The sequence below is a fragment of the Diabrotica virgifera genome, chromosome 7 (assembly GCF_917563875.1).
Source record: "Diabrotica virgifera virgifera chromosome 7, PGI_DIABVI_V3a".
NCBI classification, from domain to species: domain Eukaryota; kingdom Metazoa; phylum Arthropoda; class Insecta; order Coleoptera; family Chrysomelidae; genus Diabrotica; species Diabrotica virgifera.
The window spans coordinates 247,163,427-247,191,204 of NC_065449.1; the positions used below are offsets into that span (position 1 = coordinate 247,163,427).

The 27,778-nt window shown below is 31.7% G+C and overlaps 1 protein-coding gene across 1 annotated transcript in view; it reads left to right on the top strand.

The window, feature by feature from the left end:
• LOC114326070 (octopamine receptor beta-2R-like) overlaps positions 1-21,605 on the top strand; it is a 951,551-nt gene extending 929,946 nt beyond the window's left edge. The window contains exon 7 of the mRNA XM_028274268.2: positions 18,515-21,605. Within this exon, the coding sequence (XP_028130069.1) occupies positions 18,695-19,936 (1,242 nt within the window). The 5' untranslated portion in view covers positions 18,515-18,694 and the 3' untranslated portion in view covers positions 19,937-21,605. The remainder of the gene's footprint in view (positions 1-18,514) is intronic.
• The last annotated feature ends 6,173 nt before the right edge of the window (positions 21,606-27,778 follow it).

Consider the following 27,778-nt stretch of genomic DNA (forward strand, 5'->3'; position numbering starts at 1 on the left):
GGAGTCGTTCATACAAAACACTTTATAGTTTTTTTAATGTTTTAAAAACTGTAAAGTTACACAAAAATTAGAGTAAATATTTCAACCAAAAACAAACAACTACCACCGAACACTAATCTTTACTATTTTAATTGTTTGGTGATTTAAATTTCACCGATGGCTTCATTTGATTATGTTGATGGTTACTGTTTCTGTCCCTAAGTAGGTGGTAGTGATTTAACTGTGAGATTGTTGAAAGGGCTTGAAAGGTACAATATCTTCTACGGGTTTCATGAATAATTGGTTCGACTCTTAGCTTATTAGACTATTATTATCGCAATATGAGGAATGATGTAATTTTTATTAATTGTACCTATATGATGCGAAAGTGATAAATCTGGCTCAAATTATGAATGCCAGTTCTTTTATTTAGGGTCGATGAATGTTTGAGAATATGAAACATTTCAAGAAGGGATGTTTTATGATAATTTTAGAGTTTGGATAGTATTTTGATATTTTTGAAATCGATTTGATGTGTAGTTCAAATAGCATATAGTGCAAGGGCACAAGAGGGTTTGCAAAGCCTAATATCGCTTTTGTCAGAAGTTATATTACCTTGAAGAGAGCGGCTGGTCTGGCCAAAGTTAAATCTGGATATGGGATAGACAACATTATTATGTTCTAAAGGACTCAAAAGAGTTTTGGACTTGAAAACACCTTTCCTACAGTTTTGGTGTCTCTCAGACCTATTTAAATGAGTAAGTTCTTGAAGAGTTTGGTAAGCTTTTTCGTGATTTGTGGGAAGTATGTGAGAGAAGTATATTTTGTGGCTCGTGCTGGGCTGAACAGGGAATTTTTTAACGCCATGTTATTAGAAATGGACGAAATGGCGAAATTGTTCACCATTAGGTGTTTCTGAAATGCACCTAATGGTGAAACATTTCAGTAGCATAATTACATTTTTTATATATAGTGAGTCTGATTCTTGATAAGCATTGTACAAGTGAAAAGTTGTATCAGCTTCGCCAAGGAGGATTAAGTCACCAGGAATTTGACAGTTTTAACCCTGTTTAAAAATTCTTTGTTGTTAGTAATTATGGGATGCTCGTTTAATCATATGTTGGTTTAACGGTGAATATTTTCGATAAAAATTTTATCAAGCCCTTGACTTTTAGTCGATCATCCCAACTAAAAAATTTTCCTTTTCCGATACCAACAATTCTGCAGGGATCTGATATTTTATAACATAGATAAGTTGTATATTACATGAGTCTAGGATTGAAAGAACAATTTGAACTCTGTCAGTTTGAGAAAAATATGTTTTGGAACTGGATCCGAAATAAATAGTTCGTCGATTATATAGCCCTACAAATTTTCGGAGGAATATTGGAAATTGTGGTGATAGCAAAATTCCAGGGACAGGAGTTAGGATTTAATATTGTATAGGATATTGAATCTGGAATATGAATTTGTTAAAGTTTGCAACTATAAATTATTTATTGATATAAAAGTAATATTATAAAGAATATTGAATAATTTTTAGCAATTTTTATTTATTACTACCTAAACAATTTGTTACTGCTGCATAATTTTTTCTAATGCTATAAACACTCCAGAAACCTAGCTACAAGTCTTTGGGTCTCGTAGTATTAATCAAAGTAACAACTGAAGAAGATATAAGATATAGACTAGGACAAACAAGAGACAGCATATGAAAATTGAATCCGGTACCGGTAGATAAGAATATCATATTAATCATAAACAAAAAAAAAAAGAATTATGACACCATGACTAGAAGTATCCTCAGTTGGGTGTGAAAATTGGATAATAAATAAGACAACCAAAAACAAAATAAGACCAACATAGATGGAAGGAGAAGCTGCAAAGTAACAGGAAGAAATAGAATAAATAACATAGATATTAAGAAAAGAATGGGAATGAACTCAGATATAATAGATTACATAGAACAGAAGAGATTAACCTGGTACTGACATGTCAGAAAAAGAGGCCAAAAATGCTGGATAAACAGAATAGCTAGAAGGAAGAGAGACAGACCATTCAGAGAGACAGATCTCTCAGATATGAAGTGGCCGCAATGGAAAGCAATGGAAAGAAAAAATCGGCAGGAAAGGGGACTGGCAAAACAGAATGAACTAGAGAGAACGGTTGAGGGAAGGAATACAGTAAAAACTGTGGAAATCCTTAGTATACAGGGTGAGTCATGAGGAACTGTACATACTTCTACCTCGTATAGAGGCTCCTATGGGGAATAACAAATGACCATTAAAAAGTGTCTGCTCCCCTTGTTTAATAATATACAGGGCGAGTCTCGCATTTTGACAGAAATTTATATTCGTCATAATTTCTGAACGGTCAGATCGATGTGTCTCTTATTTTTGTCAATCGTTACACTATTCAACTGATTTATTCAAACTAGAGAAAAAATTAGGTTCGGCTTTAAAAAATTAGTTCGTTTGGATCTTAGAAAAAATTTCACCCTGTATACGCTTTTTGAAAACTAATATGAATTTTACAAATTAGACAAATAGGCAATTAAAATGGCATATTTATTTTTTCCCCACACGATTACTAATTTTTTTATTAAAAAATCAAATTTTTCAAAATCGGAATTTTAACCTAAAAATGAAAAAAAAAAGATGAAATCACGGTTTAACTCGCTACAACGTTCCATTTTAAATAGCAAAAATTAAGTGAAAAAATTTAAAATTTATCTATTTGATCACGTCTATGTTAAACTATAGAGCCCAAAGAGAAGTGTTATCGGGAGTTTTAGATCTAGACGTGTTATACATAGAAAAAAAAAATGGTGAAACTTTTAGTTTTAAGAAAAACGTTGTTTAATTTTTTTTATGTTTATGGTAAAATTGCGATTTTGACAAATTTGATTTTTCTGTGGGGAAAAAAATAAATATGCCATTTTAATTGCCTATTTGTCTAATTTGTAAAATTCATATTAGAGTTTTCAAAAAGCGTATACAGGGTGCAATTTTTTCTAAGACCCAAATGAACTAATTTTTTAAATCCGGACCTGATTTTTTTTTTTTTAGTTTAAATACATCAGTTGATTGGCTGGTAACATAAATCAAATATTTTTTTAAAAAAATTAATTTTTGTAATAAAAGTAAATTTTTTTAAATCTATGGTTCACTTTACCAAATTTTTAATTCATAGTCAAATTTGATTTTTTTATAAAAAATTAAGTAATCGTGTGGGGAAAAAATGAATATGTCATTTTAATTGCCTATTTGTCTAATTTGTAAAATTAATATTAGAGTTTTCAAAAAACGTATACAGGATGAAATTTTTTCTAAGACACAAACGAACAAATTTTTTAAAGCCGGACCTAATTTTTTTTAGTTTGAATAAGTCAGTTGATTAGGTGGTAATAGTGTAACGATTGATCAAAATAAGAGACACATCGATCTGACCCTTCAAAAATTATGACGAATATAAATTTCTGTCAAGATGCGAAACTCATCCTGTATATTATTAAACAATGGGAGCAGACACTTTTTAATGGTCATTTGTTATTCCCCATAGGGGCCTCTATACGAGGTAGGAGTATGTACAGTTCCTCATGACTCACCCTGTATAGAGTGAGGCAGATAACTGGCCTATTAGAAATATCTCGAAAACTAAAGGCAACAGAATCATGAAAATTAGAATAAAGGGGTCTTGAAGGATGATCTATTAAAGGAAAATATTTTTATCTCTTTGCAACTTCCGGTTATACCGGAAGTTGCTTATAACTTCGTTTTTTAAATGGGACACGTTTTTATGAGCTTTTGTAATATCGTACAGGGTATTTTAAGAGATATTTACGGTTTTTTATTAATTTCGTAGCAACATTCACACCCTGTAGAATTGTAATACATAGTTTGACATTAAAAACACTGCTTACGTTTAAGTGATTTCTAATATAGTCTACTATTGTTAAGAATCATTAGTATAGCTAGTTTTGAAATTATAGTATACAGGGTTGGTCGAAACTCGGAATGAATATTTTCTGAGTTTTCTTAAATGGAACACCCTGTATTTTAGTATTGTAATGAAATGATATTTTATGGTACTTTTTTATTTTATAAGTATTCCCTATACCTACCTGCTTTAATTTGTGAGTTATTAATGATTCAAACTAAACATTAATTGCAACTGCAACCAAAAATACGTAAAATTTTATTAGGTTAGCAGTGAAAATATTCTATCACAAATAATTTTTCAGAAATAAATACATATTCATCCAAACTGATCCTTAAAATTACCAATAATGGTTTAGCTATCAAAATACCTACGTAGTTAAGATTGTTGGTGCAATTAACAATTAAGCACAAATTAAAGCAGTTAGGTATAGGGAATGCTTAAGAAATAAAAAAGTACCATAAAATATCATTTCATTACAATACTAAAATACAGTGTGTTTCATTTAAGAAAACTCAGAAAATACTCATTCCGAGTTTCGACCAACCCTGTATACTAAAATTAAAAATTTAGCTATACTAATGATCCTTAACAATAGTAGACTATACTAAAAATTATTTGAACGTAAGTAGAGTTTTAGATGTCAAACTACTACCATTCTACAGTGTGTGAATATTGCTACGAAATTAATAGAATAACGTAATTATCTTTTAAAATACCCTGTATAACATTACAAAACCTCATGTTTTAAGAAAGAAGACATCGAAGAGAATCCGAAAATGTAAAAATATACAGGGTGTTCCATTTTAAAAAATGAAGTTATATAGGTATAACCGGAAGTAGCAAATAGATGAAAATATTTTCATTAAACAAATGACTTTTCAAAACCCCTTCATTCAAATTTTCATGATTCTGTTGCCTTTAGTTCTCGAGATATTTCTAATAGGCCCTTTATTTGCCTCACCCTGTATATAAACACTCCAGAGCATTTTTTATAAATACATATTGGTTAATATTGAATATCAAAGGCTAGATTGAGTGTTATTTGAATAGCTAGGGTTGTGCGAGGTAACTTGATATTTGGGACCGTTTTACAGCAAAATTTGAGAAGAAGTTTTTAGAAACGAAAAAACGTACATATTAGTTTTTTAATTTTTGTATGTAGAAGTTAAGAAATGTTGGTTTTGTATAATAAATTGTTGTTTGCCCACATTATGAAAGTGGAATCAGTTTCTAGGAAATTTATTGCAATACAATACAAAGTATCAGCCAAAAACAATTAAATTTCACATTATACTTCTCTTCTTCACGTATCATAAGTATCAGGATTATCCGACCTTGGCGATCACCATTACGAAGGTTTCTCGATCTTCTGCAATACGGAATTATTGTCTTGCATTTCATATCAAGTCCATTCACGAATGGTTTTAAACCAAGACACTTGCTTTCTTCCTACACGTCTCTGGCCCTCTACCTTGCTTTTAAGGATAAATTGTAGTATTCTATATCGAGTTCCCTCCACGATATGACCTGTGTTTAGCAGTTCTCTATTTTTGTTTTGACCCTCCTTAGTAGTTCCTTATTAGTTTTTCTTGCTGACTAAGGTATCTTCAGCATACGTTCTTAAATCCACATTTCCAATGATTCAATTCTGTTCATGCTTGAAAATTCCCACACTTCTCCTTCTGCACCATATAAAAGTACAGACCAAACGCAGCACTTAACCATTTTTACTTTTAGTTCTAAACTGACATCATTATTGCAAAAAATCTCTTTATTTTTATAAAAGTAGTTTTAGTCATTATTACTTTACGTTTTATTTCCATGTCTGGATCTAGTTGGTCTGTTCTAATTGTTCCCAAATATGTAATTTTGGGAAATTTGTAGATATAACTTGGACTCCATTTAATGAAGCTGTGCATCTGGATGTGGGTTACGACTAAAGACTAAAAATTTGGTTTTCTTTGAGTATATTTTAATGCCCATTTCGTCTCGTACTTCGTGAATACGATCATGGAGAATTTAGATACCTTCTATTTTTCTGAGAGAATTACTGTGTAGTCCGCGTATACAGGGTGTTTCATTAATAATTGTCCATATAGTAATTGGAGTAATCTTAGCACAAAATACGAAGATTTAACCTAAAACACTTAAATAAAATGTGGTTCCTTACTGAGTTACAGGGTGTTTTATCTAAAAATTTAAAAACTATTTTTGCTCAGCATTTTAAAACTATTCTACGTATCCTTTTCGTATTTGGCAGGAAGTATATGTACTGTACAAAATACTAAATTATGTTAAACAACCGTTTCTGTCCATTACCAGAGATGTACGACGGCAGAAAGTGAATGGTTGACCCTTTCCAAATTCTACGCCACTGGCTGAATTGCTATTTTAGTTCAATTTTTCGATTCTCCGATATTTTCTATGAAAATAATATACTCTTCATTCGTAACGATAAAGTCATTAGTTTTCGAGATATTTGAAGTTAAAAATGAAACGACACGGTTATTTTGATTAATGTATTGTTTCGCTTCATTTTTAGTTTCAAATATCTCGAAAACTAATCATTTTATCGTTACGAATAAAGAGTATATTATTTACATAAAAAGTATTAAAAAATCAAAAATTACACTAAAATAGTAATTTCGTCAGTGGCGTAGAATTTGGGAGGGGTCAACAAGCCACTATCCCCTGTCATACGCCTCTGGTAGCAGCTAGAAACGTTTATTTATCTTAATTTAGTAGAGTGTACAGTACCTACACTTTCTGCCAAGTATGATAAGGATACGCCAAATAGTTTTAAAGTACTGGGCGCAAATAATTTTTAAACTTTAATCATATGAATCATATTTATCATAAATTAATCAAAATAACTGTGCCGTTTCATATTTAACTTCAAAAATCTCGAAAATTAATGACTTTATCGTTACCAATGAGGAGTATATTATTTACGTAGAAAGGTATTGGAGAATCTAAAAATGGCACTAAAATAGTAATTCCACCAGTGGCGTAGAATTTGAGAAGGGTCAACCATTCACTATCCCCTGTCGTATGCCTCTGGTAGTAGCTAGAAACGTTTGTTTATCATAATTTAGTAGGGTGTCTAGTAGTCGCACTTTCTGCCAAGTATGAAAAGGATACGTCGAATGGTCGCTGAGCAAAAATAGTTTTTAAATTTTTAGATAAAACACCCTGTAACTCAGTAAGGAACCAGATTTTATTTAAGTGTTTTAGGTTAAATGTTCGTATTTTGTGCTAAGGTTTCTCCAGTTATTATATGGACAATTATTAATGAGACACCCTGTATAATTAAATTAAATAGTTACACGTTTATTTTTATTCCTTATGGCCTCAAGTGCCTTTTTAAATAACTGGTTAGTTTTGGTGATAAAATACAACCTTGTCTTATTTGTATGGAGGTTTCGTCGGTGTAGTTATCTCAAATTTTTAAGATAGCAGTTTGATTCCAGTACATATTTTTAATGACACAACTATCTTATATTACCCATGAATACCCATGAACGATCACATCAATCACTTATTTTGTATTTGCTATCTTTTTTTATAACAAACGTTTGATATTTATAGAAAAACACAGCAAATGCAAAATAAGTGATTGATATGATCGTTCATGGGTATTCTTTCATTTTTCCGAGTGTATCTGACTTCTACTGAAAATTGTTTTAATCGCTCTGTATAATAATGTAATCAAGTACTTTTCATAACATTTAATCAACTACATCAATTCCCGGGAAAATTCCTGCCATCGTGAGCGGCACAATGTAACGTGAGAGGTAATTCTTGGCACTACATTAGAAGATAATATACAATGTATGCATTCCTCAATGCAAATAAAATTCAGGTTGTGGAGAACAAGCGCAATGCGGTAGTTTGTGGCCAATTTATATGGCTAAAACTGTTCCCGCAAACTTCCTCTAGTTGAAGTTTAGTCGTTCATAGAGTACATGGGAGCGTTTACTTATGCTACTTGATATTCCTTATTTTAACGTCGCTCGGTGTTGCGAACTTAGCTGGTGAAACATGTCGAGGTATAAGTACACATAGCCGACAATTTATATGATGTGGGCAATTTAAGTGACATTGTTATATTCTTTAGGGCTATGTAGTCTGGGCAGATTATCGGAGAATAGGCCATTTTTGGGAAAAGTTATTTACCAGCAATTTTATTGTTAGAATCGAATCTTATGATTGTATATATTAATAATATAGGTATGCAAAGTCCGCAGATAGTGTGCTACATTTTTTATAAACAAAATAGCGCCCAAAAATCGTTTTCTTTTTTTTCAATTTTTGCTCTATCTATAACTCCAAAGATTTTAACTTTACACCAAAAACACTCAAACAAAAATTCACCCTAATTAAATTCTGCATAGAGACAACATCCCGATTTACTTCGATGAAAATTTTCCTCGGAAAATGCGTGTTTTTCCAACAAAATCTTTAATTTTCAATTAAACTTTTAGTTAATAATTGTTAATCAATAATTAAATAACTTGGTGGTATAAAAGCTCCTTTGATGTAGATTATATTTCCAGAAGCCGATCGAAATTGAATGAACAGTTTAGCAACAATTAAATTGTTAGTTAAAAATTTAGGGTCGCCATAATAATCACAATAATTATTATGCATAAGAATAACTATGATTTTTGTATAAAATGGCACTATACCTATCTAATGTACTTTATAGAATTGAAATTGGTCTATTTAAATGGCCTCAGGAATATTTTAAAATTATAAACAATTTTTTTGGCTTATAAACAAAAATAGAATATCTCTGGAAGTATTAAATCAAATTAAATTATAAAATGGTATTAGAAATAACGCGGCAGGGTCTTTCTTTTAAAAGAAAAATCGTTTAATTGCGATGAGTGGTTCCTGAGATACAACCGGTCAAAGTTGACGGACATGTACGGCGAAGATATAAATAGGATGGTAATTTTTAAACCATCACCTTTTCATTTCAGTCCTCTTTCTCCACACAAATTTTCATATCTTAAAAAGTTTCATAACATATATTATATAGGTAATAATAAAAACTGTCGGAGTGAAAAATACCAAAAATACCAAAATTTCAATACAAAACCAGGTTGTAGAAAATGGAATATCGCAGTTCAAAATCGGTATACGTCAGAAAAATGCATTTTCTCGGCTTCGCATGGAGCGATTTTCTTCATCTTTTTTGTTCCCAAGTAATTCGAGTAATTAACCGGACCAGGGTTTGAACTCACGTACCTCGCAGTGAAGAGAAATGAGTTGGCCAGACTATCTGACCGACTGATATAGTGTTCGAATACTTAATTATTGTAGAAGTTTTACTTTATACTTCCTATTTGCGATTTTTTGCATCTCCTCATTCCTTCGGATATTGCCTTTTTATCGTCTTCCCATGTATAAGAATGTCCCTAGTACTAATCGGTGGTTACTTGTACATTATGCTTGTCTGTATACTCTTACATCTTGTATTATTGTTTTGCTGTATATTTATGTATGTTTTTATGCTGACAACGTTTTCTTCTTCTTTTTCTTCTTCTTATGCAATCCACTAATGGATGTTCGCGATCACGTTTGACCATTTTTCTCTATCTCTTGCAGTATGTATTGTGTCTCCTATGTTTCTTAGTCCTGTCCATTGTTTGACATTACGGAGCCATGACATTTTTTCCTGCCCACTCCCCTTCTTCCTTCGGTCTTTCCTTCAATTAAGGTTCGCAGAAACTGGTATCTTTCGTTTCTAAGTAGGTGCTCCAGGAATGCCGTTTTTCTATGTTTAATTGAGTATAGCAGTTGTCGTTCTGTACCAATTCTTCTTAGGATTTCTTCATTTGTTATTCGTGCGGTCCAGGAAACTTTAAGGATTCGTCGATAAATTCAAATCTCAAATGCCTCTAGCTTATTCATTGTGTTTATTTTTAAAGTCCATCCTTCCATGCCATATAGGAGCACCGACCATATATAGCATTTCGTGAATCTTAGTCTTAGCTTCAGGTCAAAGTCAGAGTTCGTAAAGACGATTCTAAATTTCATGAATGCACTTCTGGCCCTTTCTATCCGACATTTAATTTCCATATCCGACATCCAGTCCTCACATAGCCACGTTCCCAGGTACTTAAACTTTCTTACGCGCTATTCATCTTGGTTGTTATATGCTAGTCTTAAATTTTGATGTTGACATAATTGACAGCTGATTATAAGGAACTTCGTCGTTTTTATGTTGATGCTAAGTCCCATCTTGTCGCTATGTTCTCCAATTTTATTAAGAAGGTTTTGGAGGTCTTCTATATTGTCTGCTATTAAGACCGAGTCATCCGCATATCGTATATTATTGACCCACGTACCGTTTACTTTGATGCCGCTTTCGCATTCCCCAAGAGCTTCCTGGAAGATATTTTCTGAATATAGATTGAACAGTAGTGGGGAGAGAATGCATTCCTGTCTTACACCTCTGAGTATTTTTTAGCTTGCGTTGTTTCATTATCAACCTTGACGACAGCTGCTGTTTGATTCCAGTAAAGAGCTTCTATGCAGCGAATGTCTTTGTGATCTATGTCGAGTTGTTTTAGTATATGTACGAGTTTATGATGTTGTACTCGATCGAAGGCTTTTTCATAATCCAGAAAACGTTTTATATATTGTCAAATTTTATTCTCGGCATATTTCAATTAGCCCTCTTCCATTGTGGTTTCTAATTTCATATACCCATATATGCTTATAATAGTTGACGCTTACATTTATATCAAACTAGAATATTACTGCAGATTTATATCCTCATATTTTTCCAAAATAAATTTAAAATTACGTATACCTAGAACTTGTAATATAAAAAAATAGGTATTAGATCCGAGTATCCCACTCTTCCGCGTAAAATATATCGCGAGTCTATAGTGAAAGCTGCATGCTACGAACGTTACACTCTCGTATAAAAAAACTCTCTTTCTACATACCATACCAGTAGCAATCTTCCGTGAAAACGTCTTCCGGCTGTTCCGGAATTTCGTGCAATTTTGTTATTATTACACAATACGAATGTTTTTTTCCAAAACATATATTCCTTTTATGAGACACTAGACGCAGCGGATCCTTTTATCATTTGAGAATACAATAGAAAAACGTTTTAAACTAGAGAAGAGGAGACATTTTTGCGCATAAAAAAGAAACAAGAGGAGGCTAAACATAGTACCTTTTTTAAAAATACAGTGTGGTTCGTTCAGTTATGAGGTAAAGAGTAACTTGTATTAAAAAAACTTACAAAGAAGTAAAAACTTCGTGTGTACGAAAAATATCATTATACGACTAGTACAAATTTATAGACCTGGATCCCGCGTAAGAAAGAAAAGTTGATTAATAGCAAGCTGAAAATTTGTTAATAGCTTAACGGTGTCTAGTCGGACAAACTTTGATGCACGGGAACACTGGAACAGGGGAAGTTTTAACTGTGGAGCATGATAAACGTGTCGTCCTGACAAGTTTATGATTGTGAAAAATAGCAAGTTGTTTTTAAGTTTATTCGATAGCCAACGTTATGTAATATATGAGAAAATGTTTGTCCGACAAAAATGTTGGGTATTTTAACGAGTCCGACACGTAGGACATGTCACATCACAGGAACTATGTTGGTGATGAATAGCAGTCTGATTTTTGCATGAGAGTTTAATGAAAGGTTAAAAAAGCAATTGGAAATTCTGTCCGACAAAATTAATGGGAAGTTTTCGTAGTCGGACATTCTAAAGAGGTAAGATATATAGCGGTATATAGATATATAGAGGTATAAATAGCTTTCCGACAAAGACGAAATTTAATTAAGTAAATTATTCCTTACCAAGAATGACTGTTGTCGGAAAAAAATAAGGGGTAGATTTTGAAGTCGGACAATTTAAAAAAATAATTTTTGAAATTTCAATAAGGGGTGATTATTCTATGTCAAAAGTACCTGCAATCAATTACAATCGATATCTTTCGATTTATCTCAACATCAGTTAGATACCTCACTGTAATACATTTATAGTAGATCAGGCAAAGTATATTATGGATTGAGTGGTCTAGCTATCTTTGTCTGCCACATGCGCGGGATCGCTTGGTTAAAAGAGATAGATATACCACCTATCGACTTTTTGCACTGTATTCCCTGTCTACCCTTATGTCTATATGTCTATGAATACATTTCCATTTAAGAAAAACTGTCACTTTTGACAATAATTCATAATAAATTGCAATCGTCACTTCAAATTTAAACTAATCGATTTATTTTGGCAGCAAATTATTTCTAGCCATGTGACATATTACATTAATAATTTCATTTGTACAAAGTTGAGAAAAGTTACGTTATATAATTTTAATAATAATTTATTTAGGTACCCTTTTTCAATTAAGCAAAGCATTATAGCACGAAGAATGATATTCAATAGAATTTTCACAATTATCTGACAACTGAACTTCATTGAATTGATGACAAAGTATTTTACGAACTTTGTAAAATGTTCGAAAATTACTTAAAAATGTTCCGTTTAATGGTTTCACTTTTGATTTGGCGACTTAAAATTTAAACTGTTGACATTCAATGACACAAAAACACTCCATAGTTAATATAAATTTTAATTTTTTAACACACGTGGCAAACAGAAACTCAGAGACCATGTATTTTCAAATACTACTTTGTATAGCACAAAGTGTCACACTGACAAATGCAGCCTTCTAATACATACTTCTTCTTCTTCTTGTAGTTTTATGGCCTCCACCTCTTAGGTGTTTGGCCAGTAATACATACTTCTAAGCATAATATGTCACATTTACGTCTATTCTTATAAGCACAGAAGTTTTACACTCTTCACATTTTTCAATGTCGTTTACAGGGTTAAGATTTGAGTATGGAAAAAAATGTATACAACATTTTTTGTAGGAAATTTTCCGTACTTTCTGATGCGCCTAATTAGAAAACCCCAAGAGGTTGCTTTAACATGTTCTTTGACATTTTTTATTATCATTTTGAGAATATCTAGAACAACCTGCACCCAAAAAAATAATTGTTTTGCAATATATACATGCATTGATACTTACCTCACTGTTTTTGGAGTGTGCATGTATATATATGCACATGCAAATATGTGAATATAAATAATAATATACAACTAAAATAGCTTTATCAATATGCGACTAAGTCATTCTGAAAAAATGTTTTTTATTTATTTCCTTCGATTTGCCCAAACTTTTTGTCCGACATATAACTTTTTGCGTTACAAAATACAATTTGTACATAAACAAATCAAAATTAGCTTGCTATTTATCACCAACATTTTTGTCTATATCTTACATGTTTAGAATGTCCGACTAGGAAAATTTCCCATTAATTTTGTCCGACAGAACTTGCAATTGCTTTTCTAACCTTTCATTAAACTCTCATGCAAAAATCAGACTGCTATTCATCACCAGCATAATTCTTGTGATGTGACATGTTCTACGTGTCGGACTCGTTAAAATGCCCAACCTTTTTGTCGGACAAACATTTTTTCATATATTATATAACGTTGGCTATTGAATCAATTTAAAAACAGCTTTCTATTTTTCACCATCATAAACTTGTCAGGACGACACGTTTATCATGTTCCACCGTTAAAACTTCCCCTGTTCCAGTGTTCCCGTGCATCAATGTTTGTCCGACTAGACACCGTTAAGCTATTAACAAATTTTCAGCTTGCTATTAATCAACTTTTCTTTCTTACGCGGGATCCAGGTCTATTAGAATAAAGTTACAATTAACAAACATCAAATAAAAAAAATACTAAAACAATAAATAATGCCGCCCTAAAACAATTCAGTCCTGTAAAGCTCCTATAATGCTCAAAACAAAGAAAAATATCGTTATAAAACTAATAAAAATTATAAAGGTTACAATTAAAACATCAAACAAAAATCTGAAACAATAAATAATGCCGTCCTAAAATAACTCAGTCCTGCAAAGAAAACAAAGAACAATCAAGTCGATTTTTAAAAATGTTAACACTAGTTGCCGATATGGTGTCTTGATCCAAATTATTCCAGATATTAAATATTCTGTTTGGTAAAAAGTTTATCCTGGATCTTGTTGTCGGCTGTTCCCTCTTTAATTTGTAACGTGGCCTCTTAATCGTTCGTCTTGATTTAGTGTAAATATAGTGTTAAGGTTTCCAAAATTATATTTTAAAATACGGAAGTACATGATTAGGTTACCTCGAAGACGTCGATGCTCAAATGTTGTTAGATGAGCCAAGGAGAGTCTATCTTCATAATTGGGTCTTACGCGGCCAAATGCCAGTCTTGTGGCTTTACGTTTAACATTTTTAAGTAAGGCTTTATCACGACTGAGATTTGGACTCCACACTGCCCCGGCAAACTCAAGAATAGGTCTGACGTATATAGAGTAAAGTTTACTCATCGAGGTTAAAGATATTCGTGTAAAACATTTACGGATTAGAAACGGTTTCGAGTTTGCGCGTTTACACACCGACACTAATATGGTCAGACCAATTTAAATTACTGTTAACTATCACTCCAAGATCTTTGTGGGAGGTTACTGACTCTATGGGATGTCCATTATTAAAGTACGGTAGTGGTTATTATTGCCAATATGTAGTATGACGCAGGATTTTGTTATCTCAAAATTATAGTGGTGAGTCTTCGATATTAATTTTTCCGACCACCATCCATTTTGTTTTCTTTGCGTTGATTGTTAAGCCCTTTGCAATACATATGTTGTTTACAGCGTGAAGGTCTTCCAGACTCTCTGTAATTATGGCGGTGTCATCTGCGTATCTGATGTTACTAATGATTTCACCACCGATTTTAACACCTTCGCGACGATTATTTAACGCTCCTCAAAAAGCTTTCTCGCCCAGTGCTTAATCATGTATTATTTGTGACATCCATGTTATTTAAAATAATTTTTATCAATGTATCCATGACTGAGCTATTTTAAAGGTTCTTTGCCTACATAGTTTCAATTTTGGTGGGTTAGCATATGAGTATCCTGTTCAGCACTTATGACGATCTGTATTCAGATCGAAAACGTTCTGCATTTACGATGTAACCCTTAAAGGGAATTTTAATAAATTATACTGGGTGTTTCATTGGGAAACGGAAATACTCTAATTGTAAATAGAGGTCACCGAGGTGACCGAGGCGGTTCTAGGTATACATACATACTACATTTTTTGCCCTACCGACTTTCATAACCGAGTTACAGGGGGTTTTATCGATTTTACCAATTTCTTTCCTAAACCATAACTTTAAAACTACCCTGTATATTTTTTTGATATTTGGTACACATATGTCTCACTCAAAACCCAAACGACCGACATACATATTAATTATAAAGTGATTGTGACCTTAAAACAACACCCTGTATATTGAAATTCTGAAAATCTGTTTGCATATTTGAAAAGAGCATAAAAACTAAGTCTAATCGTTTGCTTCAATTTTTCGGCCAGACAATTTTATGACTTTAATTTTGAAATTATATTGAATATTTTTTAAGAACTCTGGCATTAAAAAGCAGGTATTATTAACTTTTAACTATAAATTAATCAAGCTATTGAACAAATACTCATTTTAAAATTAATCAATACTTATTTACCGAAATTCAGGCCGGATTAATAAAAAAACACAAAGTAATTGTGATCTTGAAACAACACCCTGTATATTGAAATTTTCAAAAATTTGTTTGCACATTTGAAAAGACCATAAAAATCTGAGTTTATCGGTTTGCTTTAATTTTTTGTGAAGGAAATTTAATGTCTTTAATTTTGAAATTAAATATATTGATACTTTTAAGAACACTGTAATTAAAAAGCAGATTTTTAAAGCACTTTTAACAATGAATTTATTAAAGATATTAAATAAATACCCATTTTAAAAATAATCAATACTTATTTACGATATTCTAACGACCCACTTACAAATCACAACAAAAATCAGGTCCGGATTAACAAAACAATATAAAGTAACGGTAACCTTGAAAACACCCTGTATATTGAAATTTTCAAAATCCGTTTGCACATAAGTATGAAAAGAGCACAAAAAACTAAGTTTAATCGTTCGCTTCAATTTTTTACCCAGACAATTTAATTAATTTAATTTTGAAATTATGTCGAAATTTTTAAGAACTATGGGAACTCATAATAAAAATTTCGGTATAATTTCAAAAGTAATGTCATTAAATTGTCTGCACAAAGAATTAAAGCGGGACATTAAACTCAGTTTTTCGTGCTCTCTTCAGGTGTGCAAACGTATTTTAAAAATTTCAATATACAGGGTGCTTTTCAAGGTCACAATTACTTTGTACTTTGATGTTAATACGGACCTGGATTTTTCTTGTGATTAGTAAGTAAGTCTTTCTAACACAGTAAATAATAAGTGATTATTTTTAAAATTAGTATTTATTCATTAACTTGAATGATTTATTATTAAAAGTGCTTTAAAAACCTGCTTATTAATTTCAGGGTTCTTAAAACTTTGAATACATTTAATTTCAAAATTAAAGTAAATGCAAACAAATATTGAAAATGTCAATATACAGAGTGTTGTTTCAAGGTCACAACTACTTTATGTTTTTTTGTTAATACGGACCTGGATTTTTCTTGTGATTAATAATTGGGTCTTTCCAATGTGGTAAATAAGTATTGATTTATTTTAAAATGAGTATTTATTCAATAACTTAAATAATTTATAATTCAAAGTTAATAATACCTGCTTTTTAATATTGAGTTCTTAAAAAATTCAATATAATTTCAAAATTAAAGTCAAAAAATTGTCTGGCCGAAAAATCGAAGCAACTTATTAGACTTAGCTTGTTGTGCCCTTTTTAAATATGCAAACAGATTTTTAAAATTTCAATATACAGGGTGTTGTTTTAAGGTCACAATTACTTTAATTGTGGAATAATTATGTGTTAATCCGGACCTGGAATTTTCTTGTGAATAATGTCCGTCGTTTGGGTTTTGAATGAGACATATGTGTACCAAATATTAAAAATATACAGGGTGGTTCTAAAGTTATGGGTCCAGAAAGAAATAGTGAAAATCGAAACACCCTGTAACTCGGATATAAAAGTCGGTAGGGCAAAAAATTTAGTATGCCTAGAACAACCTCGGTGACCTCTATTCACCTTTAAAGTATTTCCGTTTCCCAATGAAACACCGTGTATGCATACCTTTTATAAAGGATTTTAATTAATTTTTGTGATATACAGCGTGTCTACTTAAGTTGGAAACATATGGGAAACTTTTTTATTATTAATTTTACGAAAAAAAGTTATTCTATATAAAAAGTTCTGCATGCCCCAAAACCTAAGATTCAATCATCAGATATCAAATTTTCTCAATTTTATACGAGGTATGTCAAAAAATATGAATTTCGGTCAAGGGTAAAGTACCTTTATTTCTCTCAATATCGAAAATTCTTATGATAAAAAGTTGTTTGGAATTAAAAACTAAGATCAAATAGGCAATTACATGCTTCTAATTGAAAAAAAAAATTTTCTCTAATTTATGGATACCCAACATCGTTCTTAATTATTACAAATATGATAACTCGTTTATTATTCATTTTACGAAAAAAAGTTATTCGTCATAAAAAGCTTTGCATGGTCTAAAATCTAAGACACAACCATGATATATCAACTTTTATTAATTTTATACGAGGTGTGTCAAAAAATATGAAATTCGCTCAAGATTATAGTACCTTTATATTTCACAATATTTCAATTAGAAGGATGTAATTGCACATTGAAACATAGTTTTTAATTCTAAACAACTTTTTTAATAACCGTTTTCAATATTGTGAAAAATAAAGGTACTTTATTCTTGAGTGAAATTCATATTTTTTGACATACCTCGTATAAAATTAATAAAATGTGATATCTGATGGTTGTATCTTAGGTTTTAGGACATACAGAGCTTTTTATAAAGAATACTTTTTTTCGTAAAAGTAATAATAAAAGAGTTATCGTATGTGTAATAAATAAAAACGAAGTTAGTATCAATAAATTTGAGAAAAATTTGGACAATATTTTTTTCCAGTTAGAAGCATGTAATTGCATATTTGATCTTAGTTTATATTTCCAAACAACTTTCCATAATAAGAATTTTCGATATTACGAGAAATAAAGGTACTTTACTCTTGAACGAAGTTCATATTTTTTGACATACCTCGTATAATATTGATAAAATTTGATATCTGACGATTGAATCTTAGGTTTTAGAGCATGCAGAACTTTTTATAAAGAATAACTTTTTTTCGTAAAATGAATAACAAAAAAGTTTCCCATATGTTTCCAACTTAAGTAGACACGCTGTATAGTATACAGCCAACTATAGGAAATCTTTTCTTCCTTGTGGATTTGTTAATTTTGATTTATGTATCAAAATTTTTAAATTAAACACCTTAATGAGTAAATACTGCCCATGAAATTTATTATTGATGTCTGTGTAATAAATGTATTATTACGGTTAATATCATGATACAAACCGCTAAACCGCATATAACATTCTCGCATGCATCAATTACATTTCATCATCAATTAACGTAAACTTTCTCTTTGTTGCAGATTCCAGAGGGTCCAATCATTCAAATAATACGTATGTTTAGAGAAGAGGCTCAAATCAATTACTGCACCAGCCACAAAAACGGGCCATCATGAGTGATGTTCCCCCACAGACCGATCTGCACAATTTACACAACAGCTAAACCAGGCGACACTCAGAATTACATCGATTAAGTAAACAAAATGGCTGAACTAGAAGAAAACTCCACCTACGCTAACATCACTGACAAGGTGATTAGCGAGGGTGCCTGGACGGATGATTTAGTTTTGGTTTTGAAAGCTACAATCATGGGCTCAATCATTATAGCTTCCATTTTGGGAAATCTTTTGGTTATAGTCTCGGTCATGAGACATAGGAAATTAAGAATCATTACTAATTACTATGTAATATCGTTAGCTTTAGCCGATATGTTGGTAGCTATGTTCGCAATGACTTTCAACGCGAGTGTGCAAATATACGAGGAGTGGAAGTTTGGATACTTTATGTGTGACGTTTGGAACTCTTTAGATGTGTATTTCTCGACGTCATCTATTCTACATCTGTGTTGTATCAGTGTTGATCGGTATTACGCTATAGTGAAACCCCTTAAGTATCCTCTTACAATGACTAAAAACGTTGTGGCTTTTATGATCTTGAACACGTGGATCAGTCCAGCTATCATTAGCTTTTTACCAATATTCAAAGGCTGGTACACTACCCCAGAAAACCAAATATTTAGAAGTAAGCATCCTGATATATGTGAATTCGTCGTAAATAAACCGTACGCAGTAATCAGTAGCAGTATATCTTTCTGGATACCGTGCACAATCATGATCTTCATGTACCTGTCTATCTTTAGGGAAGCAAATAGACAGGAACGCGAAATGTACAATAGACATGGTGCTGCCTTGCTCTTGCATCAAAATAATACCAACGGAGATATGTTGTCTAACTCTGGAGGGTCTTCGAAAACTCTAACGCACCATGACATCAACCAAGACCTCCACCACACGCCTACAAAAGAAAGGAACCTTTCTAAAATGAAGCGGGAGCACAAGGCAGCTAGGACTTTAGGTATCATAATGGGAACGTTCATCCTGCTCTGGCTACCATTTTTTCTTTGGTACGACACAGTGTATCTCTGTGATTCGTGCCGCGAACACTGTCCCCAAGAGGTAGTTTCTACAGTATTCTGGATAGGATATTTCAATTCAACCTTAAACCCCATTATATACGCTTACTTCAACCGAGACTTCCGAGAGGCATTCAAGAACACGCTTCAGTGCGCCTTTTGCAGTCTCTGCAAAAGACCTCCCTCCGAATTGGATTATATAGATCATAGAAGACCTTCCATGCGGCACGAAGATAGAACGAGAAGTGTTTACTCTGAAACTTATCTCAAACACGTGGACAGACGATGTTCCGAGTTTGGGTCAAGTCTCTGAGTAGATTTAACTAGTAGCAGACTCACTACCACTAGTTTTTAGATTGGTAGTGGGACTGTTGCTAGTGTTTTTAGAGATATACTTAAAAACATGGGCTTGTGGCTTGCAGTGATGTGATTTTAAATATAACAAATGTTCGTCCATAATTTTTTGCATATATATATATACAGAGTGAGTTTTATATATAGACCTCAACTATCTCGGAAACAGCTTGTGATGCGGCCGATGTTAAGGTGGTATATACATTGTTATCACCCTGGAATTCTTATTTCAAATGGTATTCTAATACATTGTATATATTTCGTGTTTAGAAGTCCTTAATAAATACTGATTATTTTCATGTAATATTACCTATAACTAAATGCCATAATTTGAGAGTTATTGCTGCATTTATTTAAATAATTTCTTGCACAAATTAAAAAATCAATTTTTTCGGCACGGTCAGATATTGTTTTAGGTTATTTGGATCATTCGGAATACAAAAGTCTACCCTAAACTTGATCGTTTTCGAGTTAAAAACAAATAATTAAAACTGAAAAAAAAAACGATGACAATTTTCAAGACTTAAAATCACAGGTAAAAAATATTATTTTTGAAATTGACATGTCTAAATTCAAGTTATATCTTCTATTCACCAAATATTCTTCTATCAGCCCCCGATAAGAATTTTTGGTATGTTTTATTCTAAAACATTGTTTTTTAATTGTTAATGAAGCGCTTATGAAAGGATATACGAAGGCATTAATAACTAAATCACAATATTTTAAAATGAAATAATCCCAAAATACTTATCGGTAGCTAATAGAATAAGGTCTTGATAATTAACTTGACTTAAAGCACTTTTAATTTCAAAAATAAAATTTCTTACATATAGGTATGTCTTTTTTCAATTTTAAATTGTATTTTTTTTTCTTTCTTTATGGCCATTTCGTAGTCAATTAGCCTATTTTAAATTCGAAAAATCGAAAACGATAAACTTTATTGAAAAATTACAAAAGAACCTTTTTATTCCGAATGATCCAAAAAATCTAAAATATTATCAGCTAGAGACGAAAAAACTGAGTTTTAAAATATGTTTAAAAATATTATTTAAATGAGTGTAGCAATAACTCCGAAATTATGACATTGAGCTTGAATATTACAATCAGTATTTCTTAAGGACTTCAAAATGCAAAAAAATATATAGGGCGTTCTATTTTAAATTTACTACTCCAGAAAGACAGAAGATCTGACAACAACGTAAATACCACCGGCCGTGTAGTATCGGCCGCATCACAGAACCCTCACACCCCAAAATCTACAAAAACTTTGCAAGCCGTTTTTGAGTTATTGAGGGTTTTATATAGGGTGTCCCAAAAGTAGCGGAACGGTCGAATATTTCGCGAACTAAACATCGGATAAAAAAACTGAAAAATACGTGTTCAATCATTTTCAAATATCTATCCAATAACATCAAACACCAATCCCCACTACATCCCCTGGAGGTGGGGTGGGGGTAACTTTAAAATCTCAAATGGAAACCCCCAGTTTTTCTTGCAAATTTGGATTCGTTACGTAAAAGTAGGCAACTTTTATTCAAGACATTTGTTAGAACTTTGGATAGATGGCGCTATAATTGGGAAAAACAATTTATCCTTATACCATAGGTAAATTATAGAAACGGTCTAATATCTCACGAAATACACTTCCAAATGGGAAACCAAAAAACAGATTTTTAATCATTTTCGAAAACCTATCGAATAACACCAAACATGACCCTCCAACCCACCCCCAGGAGGTGGGGTGGGAGGTAACTTTAAAATCTTAAATAGCAACCCCCACTTTTTATTGCAGATTCGGATTAATTAAAGCGCCATCTATTAACAATTATAAAAAATGTTTCGAATAAACGTTGCTTAATTTTTTGTGACGGATCCGAATCTGTAATAAAAAGTGGGGGTTGCTATTTAAGATTTTAAAGTTACCCCAACCCACCTCTTGGGGGTGGGTTGGAGGGTCATGTTTGGTGTTATTCGATAGGTTTTCGAAAAAGATTAAAAATCTGTTTTTTGGTTTCTCATTTGGAAGTGTATTTCGTGAGATATTAGACAGTTTCTATAATTTACCTATGGTATCAGGATAAATGGTTTTTTCCAATTATAGCGCCATCTATCCACAGTTCGAAAAAATGTCTTGAATAAAAGTTGCTTACTTTTACGTAACAAATTAAAATCTGCAAGGAAAACTGGGGGTTTCCATTTAAGATTTTAAAGTTACCCCCCACCCCACCTCCAGGGGGTGTAGTGGGGGTTGGTGTTTGGTGTCATTGGATTGCAGTATTGGGATTGCGGTCTGTATATTAGATTTAAACTACATTTATTTCTATTGAATTCACTATTTTGTTGAATATTTTTTTTTTAATTTCATCGGGAACAAAATAAAAATTAGGTTCGTATATTTATTATTTATTTTGGTTCTATTACATCATTTACTGTACTTCTGTGACCTCTTGTAAAATTCTATATTTCCTTTTATAGGCCATAAAATTATTTTCCATTTCTGCCAAAAAACGCTCTCAGTGACCATTTTTATTCTTCCTATAAGCGAATGTGTTTCGTGTTCTATTGTGTTGTAAATATCGTATGCCTCTTGTGTCTGTGTTGACTTATATTTCAGGAAATGTTTTTTCATTACATTTTTCCTTTACATCTGTACAAAGCCATGGTGTTCTGCGCCTTGGGAACTATTTATTTTTATTTATAATTCTTCCACCAAGATCTTCCTTGGCTTCTTCTTCTTAAGGTTCCGAGACCGCTTGTCGATGGTGGGCTCTTATGTTGCCAAGCATATTAACAAGCATTGTCTTCTTTACAGCCGCACGAAATAGTTCAGTGCTAGTTTTCCCAAACCATTGGCGTAGAAATAGAAATTAAATGTTGGGTAGAGAAAGCAAGATCTGCATTTCAAAAAATAGCTAAGTTATTCAAATGTCATGATTTATCATTGCCCATAAAGTCAGGTTACTGCGATGTTATATCTTTCCTATACTGTTGTACGGAGTTGAGTCGTGGACTCTCACAGACTTGCAAGAAAATTGAGGCTTTTGAGATGTGGCTTTATCGTCGAATCCTGAAGGTATCTTATACCGACCACACGTTACTAATGAGGGTGTATTGCTAAGAATGCAAGAAGAAAAAGAGCTGTTAACCACAATAAATGCAGAAAAAATCGAATACCTCGGTCACATCATGAGAAACAGCGAAAGATATGGACTACTGCAACTAATCTTGCAAGGAAAAGTGGAGGGAAAACGCGGACCAGGAAGGCGAAGGATTTCCTGGCTAAAGAATCTACGCACATGGTTCAACACAACAACCACAAGTCTTTTTAGAGGAGCAGTGTGCAAAGTACAGATTGCCATGATGGTCGCCAATATCCGAAACGGATAGTCACTACAAAAATAAGAAGAGTGGCGTAGGTTTTTAAGCTATGAATTTGTACGGCGCCGGCGGCCCACAATTCTTTTTCCCATTATTTTTACCTTGCATGACATTTATATTTACCTTTCATGACATTTCCTTGGCTGAGGCTAAGATATTAGACTTTTGTCCTTGCTTTCTTCAACTCCTTCACTTTCCGTGATGTATAAGTTTCTGCTTCTTTATGTTATTCTTTTTTTAAATAGATATCTTGTGGAGTCATCCTGTAAGCTTTTGACTTTCATCTTTGTGTTGTATTCTGATGTTTTGTTTTCTTGCATCCAAGAGTTGTCAGGGGTGTAAAAAGTCTGTTAAAATACAGATCTACAAAGGTATCTAAAGCAAAGTACTAGCGACATACCGATACACTGTTCGATTGTTAATACAAAACTATACTATTATCTGTGATCTGTTGGAAGTATACGGGTCATACGCCATTAAAATGCTAAAGTGGGAAAATAGAAGAATAAAAATAAATGGGGAAATGCTCGATCATCTGCGTTTTGCCGACAATATAGTACTTATCATCGAATATCTGGGTGAAGTACAACAAATGCCACAAGAATTAGAAAACGTATGTTCAACAATAGGTCTAAAAATGGATCTCAGTACTACCAAATTTATGGCCAACTGACAGTTGGCCATTGAAATCAAATATGTGAGGTTTTATTTCTCCAAAAAAATTCCAACCACGTGGGAAGAGTCCTGGGTTGCCCTGGGTAACATCCAGGCATATCTGGAACATCATTTAACCATTATATAAATATGTAACATAACATAACCGTTCACATTTAAAGGGTTTTTACCCAACAAATTTTGGTGGCTCAGACATGCTATTTTTGGCTTTTAGAACACTGATGATGAATTTCTTAAACCGAAAACGTTTTTTCTGAATGTGACCCTTATATAGAGTATTTTAAAATATACCTTTTACAACAAATCTAATATTTTTTTTAATTGACTGGCACCCAAGAAAAGATAAACACAGGAGAGGATGACCGCGAACACGCTGGATGGACGCCATTAAACCAATGTCTAAGAAATGACAACAAGCCGCACATAACCGTGGAGAGTGGCGAAAAATGGAGAGACCTATGTCCAGCAGTGGACGAAAGAGGTTACATGATGATGATATTGATAGTCTTCTCCTGATTCTTTAAATTTCATAGCCTGGTTTTTGTGATTAGTTTCATGACCTTATTTTCATTCATCATTTTCAATAAAAATTGCTCAGGTTCAAAATTAAAGAAAGAAATAATTTGTAATTAGGACACAAGTATTCAAATTCGAAATTATTCGTAGGTTTCTTTATAGGTTCAAAAATAAAATCTACTTATTTTTGGTAAAAATAACAAAAATCTTGATTAATAAATTTTGAACTAAAATATTTACTGATAAAACTAAAAAGGGGTGTTACAATTTGTTGTATTATTGATCACATCTCTGCGTTGTATGGCCTGTGCTTAATCTATGGTGCTGTTTTATTTTAAAATAAGGTACTCGAGATTTTTTAGAAATTATAGCCTGTACGGACATGTAAAAAGTATGTTAATGTCGTAAGTTAACTTTATAGTGTTGTACATAATGGAATTGCCAAAAATGTAGTAATAATATAAGTGACGAGTGATATCTATATATCAATACAAAGTGTGTAATGCTAATCATACCGAGTGTATCCAACTGTGTTTCCAATTTATTATTTTCTTTTTTTCACTTGTATTAGTATATTCAGTGACATTAGAACTGTTGCATCCAGAAGGAATAATATCTTGAATTTAATTTTTTTGGCAACCGAATATCCAATATTTAAAGCTTGCTCTGATAACAATATCAATGTTTTATCTTTTATACTTTTTATAAAAATAAAGTTTTTTCTTTAAATTTTTTTATGAAGAGATTTTTGTACCGGCTGGTACAGAAATTTTTAGTTATTATTCCTCAGTATAATTTACTCCAGGGTAATAATAAGCTAGAAATAGACCATGTTCGGAACACTCAAAGATACAGGTAGCTGTTTACTTTTTTAGTTATTGTAGACCTAAAGGAAGAAAACCTACCTGTTTCCTTCCTGGAGTTCTCGTCCGTTTTTTAATTATTAACAATTTAGTGCAAAAATCGCGATTTTTTCGATTTTTTGCACCCCATTCAAAAGCTAAATAGATGACATAAAATTACAAAATTTAATTTTTTAAACATTAAAAAACCTTCAAAATTCCGATTTTTGAAAGTTAAAAAGTTAATTTGTTGCTACGCAAACTGCAAAATAAGTGAAAATTGTTATTTGTTAATAACATTTACTAAAACTACCTTAGAGTTTTAGTGTTTTACCCAAAGTTGGGTATTGGGGCACTTAACAAATCCTCAAAATTTGAGACCGATCCATTAATTAGTTTAAGAGTTATTCTAATTGTTTATCCCAGAGACCTTTATTTTGCAATAACATAAGACAGAAAATAACGAAGATAAGGCAATTGTGCGTATTCCAAATGAAAGTAGAACACTGACTAAAATCTACTAAAAAAAAGATTAAAAAATTATTTAATATAGTCAAAAATCTTAATGCCAAATTTGTAAAATTTCTTAGTTTATAAACATTTAGAATACCTTTAAAAATAATCAAGTATATTCAAATGGGAAATAAGCCACAATTTTACCTAAAAATGATTTTATTAACGTTTCGACGCCCAAGTCGGGTGTCGTTGTCAAAATACAAAATAATACTAAATAAACAAAAATGTTGTTGCTTAGTAAAAAATTCTTCTAATAATTTATTTAATCTGACTCATTTATATCGGCAATTCAGACACGTATTATACATTTTAAAGTAGACGACTTTAAAATGATATTGCCAATATTGATGAGTTGCGTTCCTGGGACGACTTTACTGAAAGATAGTTCATTCGATTACATGAAATCAATACATTTTTGTTTATTTAGTATTATTTTGTATTTTGACAACGACACCCGACTTGGGCGTCGAAACGTTAATAAAATCATTTTTAGGTAAAATTGTGGCTTATTTCCCATTTGAATATACTTGATTATAAAAATGCCACAAGAAAATAGCTTCAGAACAACCTTTAAAAATATTGTCCGTAGAAAAAATCATTTTACATGTTAGAAAAGCTGGCATTTTACGCGAATTTCTAAAAATGTAGTTCAATTGGTGACTAGTCGTGGTAAGTGAAGGGGGATCTGGGAGCCGACAAATGCACGAGTTCAAAAACTAAAAAAGGCAACTTAAAACTACTATCATTTTCTATATCTCGGCATCTACTGAATATACTTTGATCGTTCTTTTTTTAATTTGTATGTAATTTTTCTGTACATTCCTATGCAATTTGTCTAGACATTTATTAATTAATAAACAGTCTAATTTGTTTAAACAATTTAAAAAAAAATGTTTCCCAAAAATCCATGATTTTAATCATACTATCGTTATTAATCATAGAAAAAGTTAAGGTATACATACTTTAATAAATGAATTATCTTCAATAAATAATTATTTAATTAAAATCATTTATTTAAGTGTACTTTAACTTTTTCTATGATCATTAATGATACTATGATTAAAAAAATAGATTTTTGTAAAAAAAATAATTGTTCAAAAATTGTTGAAACAAATTAGACTGTTTATTAATTAATAAATTTATAAACAAATTGCATATTGGTAATGTACGTAGACATTACATACAAATTAAAAAAGAAAGATCAAAATCCATTGAGTTGATCCGGAGATACAGATAATTATATTCGTTTGAAATTGCTCTTTCGGTATTTTAATTCGGTGGATTTGTAGGTTACCCCTAGTAATATTTTGAACTACATTTTTGAAAATTCGTAGAGGGTAAGTTTTTTAAGAAAAAATACAAATCCCATTCTTTAAAATGGCATTAATGAGATTCCTTAATTATTATAATCTTATAAACAAATTAGCTGTGAATTAAAAAAAACATATGGCTAACTTTTTCCCAAATAAACCCAGGCTAAATTTTTTTATTTGAAAATTTGTGTTAAAATACTTTTTTTTCGAATATACATATAAAAAGATTGTCTCTACGGACAACATTTTTAAAGTTATTCTAAATGTTTATAAACTACAAAATTTAACAAATTTGGCATTAGGATTTTTGACTATATTAATTATTTTTTATCTTTTTTTAATACATTTTGATACTATCACTTTTCTACTTTCATTTGGCATACTCAGAATTGCCCTATCTTTATTATTTTTTGTTTTATCTTATTGCAAAATAAAGATCTCTGGGATAAACAAATAGAATAACTCTTAAACTAATTAATTAATTAATGGATCGGTCTCAAAATTTGAAGGTTTTTTAAGTACGCCAATACCCAACTTTGGGTGAAACACTAAAGTTCTGCA